The sequence below is a fragment of the Monomorium pharaonis genome, chromosome 1 (genome assembly GCF_013373865.1).
Source record: "Monomorium pharaonis isolate MP-MQ-018 chromosome 1, ASM1337386v2, whole genome shotgun sequence".
NCBI classification, from domain to species: domain Eukaryota; kingdom Metazoa; phylum Arthropoda; class Insecta; order Hymenoptera; family Formicidae; genus Monomorium; species Monomorium pharaonis.
The window spans coordinates 33237372-33249837 of record NC_050467.1 but is presented as its reverse complement, the minus strand read 5'-3'; the positions used below and the strand labels follow the sequence as shown (position 1 = coordinate 33249837).

Below are 12466 nucleotides of genomic sequence, written 5' to 3'. Positions count from 1 at the left end.
GTATAAGTTCATTGGCGAGAGAACAATAGCGCGAGTGAAATATAAAAAGTAGCTTTATTTTAATAATGAACAGGTTCAGTTATAATTTGTATAACCACGTTACTATCGTGTGTCGATCGCTTGACGGGCTTCCGACGACTAACTCCGACACTCGAATCGGCGCTTCACACAGCTCGCCCCGACCGAGGACACACACGAAAACAGCCAAACAAACGTTAACGCTCTGCTCACAAATTCGCTTCCTACATATCCATAAGTTACAAAAATTTTAATTGAAATATGAGTTCTACACTCATGGAAAGTGATGCTGTTGTAGAAGGATTTAAATGCAGTATTCAAATGCATGATCTAGTTTATAGAATACTTATTGCTGATGGCGATAGTAATGTGTACCAAGCCATCCTAAATAATAATCCATATAAGGAACTAATGGTCGTAGTGCGAAAAGTAGAATGCAACAACCATTTATTACGAAATTTCTGCAGACATTTTGATATCCTCGTAAAAACAACTGATCCAAAGTTGCGTAGGAATCGTGAGTTTGTAAAATTACGAAATATGATTAAAAGCATGATAATAAAAATTCGAAAAGAAATAGTACAATTATGTGAAAATAGAAGAAAAGATAAGCAGCCTCAGCATGTTTTAGCCAAAGAATTACGAGAAGACATATTAAACGTTCCAAGTCATATGTTTGGTGAACACAAACAATGTAAGGAACGTGGTCATTCTTGTGAAAACAATGGAGAGACCAATTATGTTCCGTATCTTAAGTTGTACGGTCTGTATCCCAAAATACAAAATATAATCGCACGTTTAAGCGCTCATGCTGACAGTTTGTTGCTAAATGTGACAAATAATTATGCAGAATTGTTTCACTCTATAGTCTGCGTAGAAGTTGATGGAAAGCGTATTTTTTATGGTGCAAGAGGTTTGTACAATACCAGAATTGCGGCAGCTGTTGTTCAACATAACACACAACAAGCTCTTACCGAATTACACAAAACAGTAAGTAACAGTGTGCCTTCTCTTATAGAAAATTTGGACATGCGACGAAAAAGAAAAACAGACCAAACTAAAGAATCTCGCAAAGTAGAAGAAAGGTCAAAAAAATGGAAAAGAAGCGGAGGAACGGATGGTTACGGACCTCAGTCGCAAAAACCAGACTTGTCTTCTGACATAATGGAACGATTAAAACAAGAGCATTTAGAAAAATTGCTCGAAAACGGGAAAAATTGGAAAGAAAAACCAGCGCAGTTTTGAGCGCAAAACCATAAAGCAAAGTGATTGTGAAGTATGGTTATCAATGCGAAAAGAAATGTTGACAAATGATCACATTTTGGAGTGGTATGTCGTATGAGACCAACGTCTTGTGCAACGACCGTAAAAAATATCTTGTTTCCTCCATCGATCGATACTGGAGCCATGAAATATGGTCGCGATATGGAAGAAATAGCGAAACAAGATTTATCAATAAAATTAAAGAAAGAAATAAAACCATGTGGATTATTTATTGACTCTGAAAATCCATGCTTGGGTGCTTCTTTTGATGGACTTCTCGAAGAAAATGGTCTAGAGATCTCTGATGGAGATTAAATGCCCTTTTTTAGCTGAAAATTTAACAGCGGAGGAAGCAGTTCATAAATTGTCTCAATTAAAAGGTATTTTTGATAAAAAAAATGTAAATATAATGAACCGAAATCATCGATTTTATTATCAAATCCAAGGTCAACTGGTCCCCGAGTAATAAGCACGGATTCTTTCTCTCTTTCGGTCACGCAATTATCGCTACGATCTCGAAGTCGCGACGCATTACCACTAGTGATCGTGAGATCTACGGAACTTTGACGAGATATCAGCACGGTCGTTACGCATCACATCGATATTTGCAGCGACTCAGTTCGCGTGTGTTCCTAGGCATTGTCGCTGTAAAATAGTGCGTGCGCGATCGAAAGCTTCTTCATTGTGAAATAAAACTGTCAAGTAAAACGATCAACATCGCGGAGTGAATCAATAAACTCGCCATAAAGTGACTATAATATAATTACGAGACTATTTATTTACAATCCTAAACGTGGTGTGGATGGTAAAACATTCACGCTGATATTCGCATAAACAACGATTTTTGGCAAAAAAAATGTTGCCTTTTTTAACACGTTTTTATTATAACTGTATGCTTCCTGAAATTTTGGACAGTCGGTATAATAGACATATGCCCATCAGAGAACCAAAATATATATTAGAAGCAAAAGAAAAGTTGTCCAAAAATCTAAATAATAATAACACTAAGCGGCAACATACAACGATGATATCAGTCAATAAAGAAGAAAAAAACATTACGCACAATATAAAAATAAAAAATAATATTTCAATAAAAAGCAGTACTTCTGTTCCTAGTGTTGCGACAGAAGAAGACGACTGTATTATAATCAATGAAATAACTGATTATATTCCGACAGATAATGAAATGGCAAGTCGTAGAAGAGTCTTAGATGGTCGTGAGATATCTCTTTCTTCGGTGAAAAACAATGTCTTGCCTAAAAATAATCGATTGAATGATGATTCATTAGATCTATTCTTACGCATTGTGACAGAAACGTCTTGTTTCGAAACACAAAGCGTACATTACATAGAATTTCCACAATTAATTACAGCCACTTTTAGAAAAAGTGTACAAATAATAGGAGGCAATTGTACTAATCACTTGCGTTGTATATTTTTTGATGGAATCAAACTGTACGTATATGACAGCATACCGGGCTGTACATACGATAAAATGGCGTCAAAAGAAAAAGAATACATAAGCGCTCGTTTTCCACAAGTACTACCAACCGACATAAGCTTTGAAAAAGTTCAAACGCAACCGGATGGAACATATGTGAAATATATGCTGTTGCTTTTGCAACGGATATAGTTTTAAATAAAAATCCGTGCAAAGAAACGTATGCGAATGACGTTGAATCTATGAGACGACATTTTGTCAGTATCGTAGAAAACTGTAAACTCTTGCCTTTTCCAAGACAATAAAAATTCTTTGAATAAGAGATAATATTATTTCAAAGAATATTGTAATTATACCGTTTTGTAGAAATTTTATTGGTCATAGAAAACATGTATGACCAAACTGTCGAAAAAAAGTGCGTAAGATAAACATATAATTTATACGTGTTATTATTGCTACGGCAACAAATGTTCAAATAAGAAATAATTACGTTGACTTATCTTGTAGACAAACGTAAATTATAACGGAGGAACGATGAAAAATATTGTGGTTGCGTTTCACGAGAATAGGCGGTGGAGGGGCCTATTTTATATTGTAAAAAAGTGCATGTATGTACACGTGTGTGTGTGTGTGTGTGTGTGTGTGTGTGTGTGTGTGTGTGTGTGTGTGTGTGTGTGTGTGTGTGTGTGTGCAGGTATCGGCAATAATAGTGTCCCTTGCCAAACTTCACTTTCTTTTCTTGCTAAGGATGTAAGGATGAAGTCCCATGGAGCGGATTAAGTGGAAGCGGAAAGTGGATTACCAATCACGCAGATTATTCTGATAGAACTCTTTCAAAGATTCCGTTGAAACGGTCTTGTGATTGGTGATCCGTTTGTTCCGCTTCCGCATAATCCGCTCCATAGGACTCCACTTTTATATTCCAATTATTCCGAGAGCTGTGTAATGAAGTTTGGTAAGGCCGGATCTACAATAGGTGTAGTAAGCCTTATGCCATAAGAAATTGACCAATTATAATCGAATATGAGAAGAATAATCGAATATAATTGGTTAATTCCTTATGGCATAAGGCTTACTACACTATTGTAAATTCGGGTTAAGAGACACTGGCATTTCTGCCGGACAATGTCCACTGAGAAAAAAGAAAGTCCCTAAGCTAATTTGTGCATTTAGTTATCGCGTTGCTAGAGAGACGACGTGGTCGGTGCTGGTAGCGTTTATTAAGGATCAATTCTGTATTTCTGAAGAAATAATAATTTGAAAAGTGAGCAACAGTGATTGGTGTATATCGTTAATCCTAAAAGTATACTCCACTCAGTAGAGACAGTGCGGCTCATATTTTCATATTTTCACTTTCTTTAGAAATACATAATCGACCTCTGCAATTTCGGTAGTACGTATACGCGCGTATGCGCGTTGGTAGCGGTGATAACGCGGTGTTCGGAACCGCGGCGGTGTCACGACGGTGCGTTGGTGCGAAGCGGCCCTAAGGCCCGACGGTAGTGGCGCTGTGGTACGCGCAGTGACGGCACTTGGCGCAGCGGGCTCGTGTTTACTTCAGCTGTCTACGGCGATTAGCTGTTTACTGCGATCAGCTTGCGCGTCTATCCCGCGAGGATGATTATCCGTGGAGTCGGTTTTCCCTCAATTCGAATCGGTCCCCAAAGACGGTGTTTGGAGTATGCCCACTCAGTGCGCGGACCGGAAGTCGGGTCGTGAATGGGGCCGATTGGTTACCGTTCAATATGCGCAATTGCTATCTAACAATACGTGATTTATGTGATATATCGTGTAAATAAAGATAGTAATTGTAAATTTGTAAGTGTAATTTTATTTTAATTGCAAATTGTGTAATTGTAAAAAGAAATGGCCATGTAAGATTATTGCAACAAGAGTAAATATAAAATTTTTTACTCTATTTCTTCAATTTCTTCATTTATTGAAGTAATTGTGATAGTAGTAATAGTAGTAGTGGTAGTGGCGGTCGTAGTGGTCGTAGTGGTCGTAGTGGTCGTAGTGGTGGTAGTGGTCGTAGTGGTGGTAGTGGTCGTAGTAGTGGTAGTAGTAATAATGTGGGGACTACAATGGCAGCAGAAGTAATGGAGTAAGGAGTAAGAGTAACAATTGACCAATTAAAAACCGGGAGTAAACGAAATAGGCAAATCTCATTTCATTTCTTACTTCTTACTCCTACTCCATTACTCCTGCTGCCATTGTAGACCCCGCATAATAGTGCCAGAGGCGTAAATCGTGAGCTGTGTTTTGTTCATATTTTAATTTCAATGTTTTATTTTGAGATTTTATGATATTTTATTTTATATCTGCGGGAATTAATCGTACTTAGTTATTTTAAGGTTAAGTTTCTCATTTTAGTTATCCGATAGTAGACCAACTTTAGTTAAGTTAATTAGAGCCGAGCCAGACCGAGATACATCGGGCGAGTAGTGCAATGCGAGAAATCTCAGTTAAAAGTAACACTTAAGTTTTGTATGCCAAAGAGCGTTGCCGATCTGCGGATATTTAGTTTATAATTTTAGACATAAGTTTGAAATGATTTCATAGGCCTATGCCATGTTTATTATGTAAAACACCTATAACTTTTGATTATATACAATTTTATAATCAGATTACCTAATAAATTGAAAGAAACGTTAATTTTACAAGTAAAGTTCAAATTATAGAGTCAATGAGTTATCCTAAGCAGTTTAGTGTAACTTCTAATAGTTTCATGTAAAGGGCACTTAACGTATCGAGTGACACCCTAAAGTGCAAAAGAAATAAATTGTCTTAAAGCATCGCGAACCTCTCAGCGACCGTAGAGGGGGTACTCCCGTTGCGCTAACTGCACTTTTCAGTGCATAAGAACACCCGATCTCTCTGAGCGATCCCATTGGCCGAAATAATCTGAAGGGGAGCCAGCATCACTGGAACGTCTTCCCATTGGCCAGAGGAACCGACGCCACGAACCAACACCCAGATTGGCGCACCAGACGTAGAATGGGAAGCCCGAGCGGGATTGGCCAGCGAGAAAACCGACGCTAAGCGCTGATTGGCGGAGACTAGCGGCGAGTGGTAGAATAAAAGGCGAGCGCGGCATCGCGAGCTTTCTGCTCTGAGCCTTCCACGTGGCAGGAGCTCCGCGCGAGTCGCGTTAAACCATCAGATCCTCGCGAAACGATTGTGAATTAAGCATCGCGTACGGGTTTGTGTACTTCACTTAATATTAGCTTAAACAACGTACACGATTGGGAATTAAGCGTCGCGTACGGGCTAATTGTGAAACGTATGTGCATAAGTGTCGAAATAAATATCTTTCTGTTATTATTGTTAACATTAAGTGTTATACATACGTATCTTTCTTGTGCGTTGTCCAAATCCTTGGAGACGGCGTCCAGTGATTCCTACGAAAGAATCGTCCTTAAGAGAACCGGTTTTGAGGTTAGGGGAATACCTTGGTATCATACTTACTTGAGAGTGAATCCGGAAGGGTGTGGCAGTCCAGAGGCGTCCGAGGGGAATCCAGCAGCAGCGACAGCAGCACCTGAAACAGAAAAAGAAAGATTAGACACAGTTGTAAGAGAGCGGGAACCGTCAGTGAAACAAGTGGGACATAACTTAAAAACTGGAATACGTGTCCTTTGCGACGGCAGCCTGCAGCGTATTCCGAGCATTCCGGCAGTACGAGAGACGACTCGGAGACGCAGAACCTTGTTCCTGGGACGGAGAAAGGAACTGGCGACCGAGATTAGCGACCGGATCGACAAGACAACAAAGGTCTGTTCACATTCATTATCCGAAGCGTACTCTTTCTCTAGCTTAACCCGGTCACAACCTAACCTTGCAGCCGGCCACTAGAAGCGCCCAGCAGCCCAGGCTAATGACGGCAACAACGTCTACGGAGGAGCAAGTACCAGGCGTAACCAAGGTTTTTGTAACCGAAAAAACCGAGAGGAAGACAATCGAGGGCAAGAGTGTGATAAGCGTGATCTTGCAGCGTGCACAAGAACAACCGGACAAGGAGGCTCTGGGCCAAGAAGAGACCCGACCCACGTAGCGCACGAAAAACGTAAGATTACCTAGGCCCACACAAAGTTATTTAAAAACTTTTAATTTGTCTAGCAGCGGGCGGAATAATAGCGCGCGCAATTTCATTTAAATAATCAACAAGTAATTTTTTTCATTTTATTTTATTTTTGATCTTTACTCATATCAAATATTACCTAATTATACAACATAGTCCTAAGTTACTGTTATTTTAACTATTATTCGTTTGGCTATGTTATAATTACAAGCGCAGCTTGTGTGCTACAACTTAAATTTGATCAGTTTAATTATCCTAGGGCTAAATGCCACGTTCATAATATGTTACGCTTACTGTTTATATTTTATTATTCTATGATTGTATTAACGTTTTAGAGGATAAGCTAGGTATATAAGCGGATTGCACTTTAAGTGCAATCCACAGCATAATCTGCACTTTTAAGTGCAATCTTCAAAAAAACCAGGAAAATGTGCCATCGGTGCTAGAATGCACTTCGAGGCACTCCACGAAGACAAAGAGCGTCATTCCATTGACCATCCACAATGGAGAGGGGATGACTACACAACCTGCGTCGCGCGGAAGCACAGAGCGTTGGGATTGGCAGCGGCGACATGGAGAGGGAAACCGATGCGATCTCAGCAGCGGCGTGCGCAATCAACAGCGCGATTGGCGGAGACGCGAGAGAAAGGAAAGCTCGTGCGAGCGACTATATAAAGTCGCGTTACAAGCGCCCGAGAGCTTTCGCGCGTAAGATTTTACGAGGGAAACATCCCGGACAGTCGATACTGTATAATTCCCGCCGAATGCTAGTAGGCGCGAGCGATCTAGCGAAAATTCCGCGGATACGCGACGATAACCATCTTCCGCGTTATAAATTAAAGCGCACTGGCCGAACGCTAGTAAGCCTGTACAAATACGAAGCGAATAACAAACCACGTTTACGCGAGTGTGAAGAAGCGTCGCGGACGGGATTATGTAAGTTGTTTGTAAAAGGTTGATGAATAAACCTACCTGTTTGTTATTTGTTGAACCAAAACTAAAGTGTTGTGTTTCTCTCTTACCTTAACAATATCCTGGGTGACTGTTCTTGAGTTCGACGGAATCCGGGTGACCTGAAAAGAGAGAGTCCTATCAAAATACGAGACCGCGGGTATACACATCCATTAAAAACATGCTTACCTGGCGAAGTTCCCGTGAAACGACGACGACGAACCTGGAGACGATCCTGAGACGACGGCGGCACCTGAAACAGAAAAGAAACATACGATTAGTCATCAAATTAAGTAGAACTGTTGAGTGTTGTGCGAATCCAACATCGACGAGCGTTCCAGCGTTCCTGAGCAAAGCGACCATCTTGGAAGGCGATCCCTTGCCTCTAGGAGGGTAGAAAGAGGCTGGCGACTGTGTCAACCTGCGAAAACAGGTTCGTGAGTCATTCTTTGTCCATTCTCGTAAATTGCGTTAATCGGTTCTCTGGTCACAACCTAACTTTGCGACCAACCACAGGAGGCGAGCATCACCCTAAAGCAGCCAGCTCAAACAGCATCAAACAGAGCGAGGTAAAGATGTTTACGGCAGCCAAAACGAAAAGAAGAAAAGTCGGCAGAAAAAATGTCCTTAGTGTAAGACTCCAGCGATCTCTCGAGGGACATGTGGGACGACTCGAGTCGAGTAAAAACCCAAAGGACACCAGCCGCTGACTCGTCGTGTCGCGAACACAAGAAACAAACGCGGAATAAATTCTGCGGTAATATAAAACCTAACCTTGCAACCGACCCCAGAGAGCCCCTGCGAGCCTGTGGCGTCCACGTCGACCCAGCAACCTCGGAGCGGCGGAACAAGGTTCTACGAGACGGCAAGGTTCGAGACGAGAAAGATCCAAGGTAAGAGTGTCCTCAGCGAGACTGAAAAAAAAAAAAAGACGCGTCGACAGATGCGGAACAAAAGCGCGTGTAATGTAGATTCGCGGTAAACGCATATTTTACAGGGAGCAGAGCTCCGAAATAGTCAATTCATTTTCTTAAGATTTTATATAACGTTAAAGTCTTTTATGTTGCGAAGTTTAATACGCATTAATATTTTATTCTATGTTATTTTACGACAGATAGTAATAAGTACAAGCGCGTTAGTTGCGACCTTATTTCTTTTAAAATATAATTATTCTTAATGTAAGATATTTAACATTCATTTTATGTTTTCGTTTAATGAAACGTATTTTTCAATATAATAGTATTCGAATAGGTGTGAGCTTGAGCGTAATCTCACCGAATATTTTATTTTAACATTTGTTATTTGTGTGCTTCGATTATACGCTTCCTTCATAGTGGCTTGCGTGCTGGTCACTGTAACTTAGGTTGTAACCGGATAATCGATACACGAGAAATTTACAATTTGGCAGGAATTCAACTCACATACCTTTCTTTGCCCTTTGTTTACAGTTGCCAGCTCCTTTGACCACCCAGGAGCAAGGAACAGGATGTCCGTATACAAGATCACTGGTAGGACATCCGTTATCGCGCTAGAAACCACGCCCGCGCTAAGATGAGTATCCATTTTGAGGTTATTTATCCCGGGCTGCGTCGGATTCCCCGTTGCATGTGGATCTCCCTTGATTTACTAATCTTCTTTCTCTTTTTTTTCAGGTGCTGCCCGCTTCCCTCTGGAACACGTCTGGATCTCCCAGGATCATCACCAGATAAGTACAGCCCTTTAGGTTATGTATCACAAATATCCTAGTTTTTATCGAGATGCTTTATTTTCAGGTCGCCCAGGCTTCACTGTGAGGAATAGGACTCGCACGCATAGGAAGGTAAGTAATCCACAATTTGTTTATAACAATAACAAAGTATCAATCTCTGCGTTTATTAACAGTCTATCATTAGTCTTTGTTCACAGGTCCCGATCGCGACGCTTGTTCACAACCGCGTAAACGAGACTCTGTAATACAAATGAGCCTACTCGCGTTCAGCTCGTTGTGCCAATAAACACTCTTAACGTGACACGCACGGAACCTTCGCCCGCGTTCGCACGATTGATATACGCAATGTTACTCGCTATCGACGATTTACGCGCGAAACTCTGCGATTTTTCTCGTGAGGGTTTGCCTCATAGTTGTCGAGACGCAAAAGCTCCCGATGCCTTCCGCGTTTCCCTTTTTATACTCGGCGTCGTCTCCTTTCCGCCGATACGTCCGCCAATCAGCGATAGCGTCGGTTGCTGCCGTTTGGGATCTTTGGTTTCCCCCACCGCTCGCGCTGCATCCATTCAGCGTGAAGCGTCCTTCCGCGTGGTCGTGCGCTGGGCTATCCCTTCTCCATTGGTATCTACCAATAGCCGGAGAGTGCGTTAGGATGGCGAGAGATGCTTCGAGTTACTCCCTGTGCTTTTATTCTTGTTTACAGGGATTTTTTTGCTTGGCTATTGCACTTAAAAGTGCAAAACGTCAGGAAAGTGTACCACTTTATGAAATTATCAACTATTGCTTGACAAAGTTAAATATATTTTTGGCTATGTTACCGCCACGTACAAACAGAATGCGTAAGATACGAGAAAAGAAATCCATAAACGCATCAAACAAACGAAATACAAAAACAAAGAGTAGTGCACTAGTTCCTGGCGCAGGTTTCGCATTTTTTATTAATATTACATGCAAATATATGATTACAAAGAAGTAAGCCTATCAGCCGAATGTATTTCAAACTAGAGTTAAGTATTATAAATGTATTTTATGTATTTTTTTATTTTTTATATTGGTTATAAGTATCTTACGTATGAAATTATCAAATTAAATTTATAGTTCATTGTAATATGAACTTCGCTTAATAAATGACTATTTTATGACTTATACTAGTAAATATATATGTTTATTACATATGAACTTAGCCTAATTAATGAATATATTGTAATCTACACTAATGAGTATCTATTATGTTTATAACTTTAAGCGTTTTTTTTTTGTAGTTTGTGTAATTGTGTGTAACAGATCGTGTCGCGACGTGTCCTAGCGACTTACGTTAATAAAAATAAAAATAAAAATAAAATAAAACAAGAGGAAATTATGTAACGTGAAACTATGTGTTTTTCTTGTGTGTTATGTGTCGCGGTGTTGTCGCTGTCCGTTTTTCTTATCCGTGGGCTCGGCCGATCGCTGGAGTGTGACTCTAATGATGCTCTTTCCTTTGATGGTCTTCCTATCAGTCTTCGTAGCCTGATATTTTCTTGCGTCGGTTTCGGCCTTTCTTTGGATGCCCGATGTGGATGGCGTTGGCTCAAACTCGGCCCCTATAGCCGGTCGCAAGGTTAATTTTAAGTTTGCGTTAATTTAACACGTTATTTTAAGTTTGGACGAAGTGGCACGCTGGCCACCAAATCTGCACTTTTAAGTGCAATGATTTACAAAATCATTCCGAGGAGCATTACAACTGCAAAGGAGTAACCTTAGCTACACCTGGGTGCAGTATCTCTCTTTCATGATCGGTCGTCCGAGATGGAGAGGGGATGATTGCGGCCATCCAGAGACGCAGCAGTGCCATTCAACGGGGATTGGTCAGACGACACCCGGAGGGGAAAACTTGCTCTCCCGACGTTGCTGCTGCGCGATGATTGGCGGAGCGACCGAGAGAAGAACGCGACTCTCCGAGTATAAAATGAGATGCGAAGAGCTCTCGAGAGCTTTTCGCGCCACGACTTTCGTACGATAAACACCCCACGTCGGATAAAGGGGAGATACGAGTTAACCGTCACGCCGAATGCGAGTAAGCGTGCGTGTGCGCAAGAGTTCCGCGGGATAATCAGACGGTTCCGCGTAATTAACGAGACACGGGCTGAATGCGAGTAAGTCCGAAGCAACGAATTATAGTGAGACGATCCGATCATCCAATTGTGAAGAAGCGTCGCGTACGGGAGATGTGCAACCTTTTATTATTAACAAACATTCTGAAACAAGTGTGAATCGAAGCGACGCGTACGAGAGACGATTGTGATAATTTATTTTCTGAAAAAATTGTGTTGTAAGCCGATTACAACCGTATCTATCATAATTGCGACACGAATCTTTCGAAAGACGTTGCAAGAAGCATCTCTTTCGAAAGACGCACAAGAATCCGCCGCGCTCACGGAAGTCCCAAGTAACTTCCGTGAGATTACAACAGCGCGCTTGGAAGCAGTTCCGTATCGCCCTATAAATAAGCTCTACGCTGCAAAATCAAACCGCAAGGCTACCGCGTTCCGATGTCGAAACGCTTAGCCTCGCGGAAGCTACCGACGCCCGGTCACTGGCTCCCGAAATTGCGCCAGAAACCATCATATATAAGCGCGACCACGCCGTAACCGAGCGGAGAGTAACGTAACAATGTCCGAGCCACGTCGCGTACTATACACCTTATCGCGAGTGATACCTGACACCATCACAGCTGACTGTAAGCGTAAGAGAAAGAAATAAAGACAACGAACAAGCAAATAAGAAGCGTCTTCTTTTCTCTCATACACCGAGCCGAACCTTCAACTTTTGGGTCCTAACCCTTCAGGCAGGACGAATCCCAACTACTTACGGGAAAGGATTCCCGAAACGAGCAAACGCTCACAACAATTGAATAAACTTTGTTATTATTTTTATTACAAAACTTAAGTGTATTAACTTACCCGTGTGCGAGAAAGTCCGATCCCAGTCCCTGCGACGAATCCTGGAGAATCTAGGAAATAAG

General features: G+C 41.4%; 1 protein-coding gene across 5 annotated transcripts in view; it reads right to left on the bottom strand.

Annotated features, from left to right (window-relative positions):
* Window positions 1-12466, bottom strand: part of LOC105839384 — a 40800-nt gene that overhangs the window by 25628 nt on the left and 2706 nt on the right. The window contains exons 6-11 of one of the 5 annotated variants that reach the window (XM_036284359.1): window positions 12405-12454; window positions 7944-8007; window positions 7826-7876; window positions 6191-6263; window positions 6073-6123; window positions 3746-4482 (exon numbers count right to left, since the gene is read on the bottom strand). In XM_036284359.1, coding sequence (XP_036140252.1) covers window positions 4456-4482; window positions 6073-6123; window positions 6191-6263; window positions 7826-7876; window positions 7944-8007; window positions 12405-12454 — 316 coding nt within the window. In that variant the 3' untranslated portion in view covers window positions 3746-4455. Of the gene's footprint in view, window positions 1-3744; window positions 4483-6072; window positions 6264-7825; window positions 7877-7943; window positions 8008-8528; window positions 9305-12404; window positions 12455-12466 lie in introns of those variants that run through there. The other 4 variants (XM_036284352.1, XM_036284358.1, XM_036284351.1 and 1 more) reach the window with 4 other exon arrangements.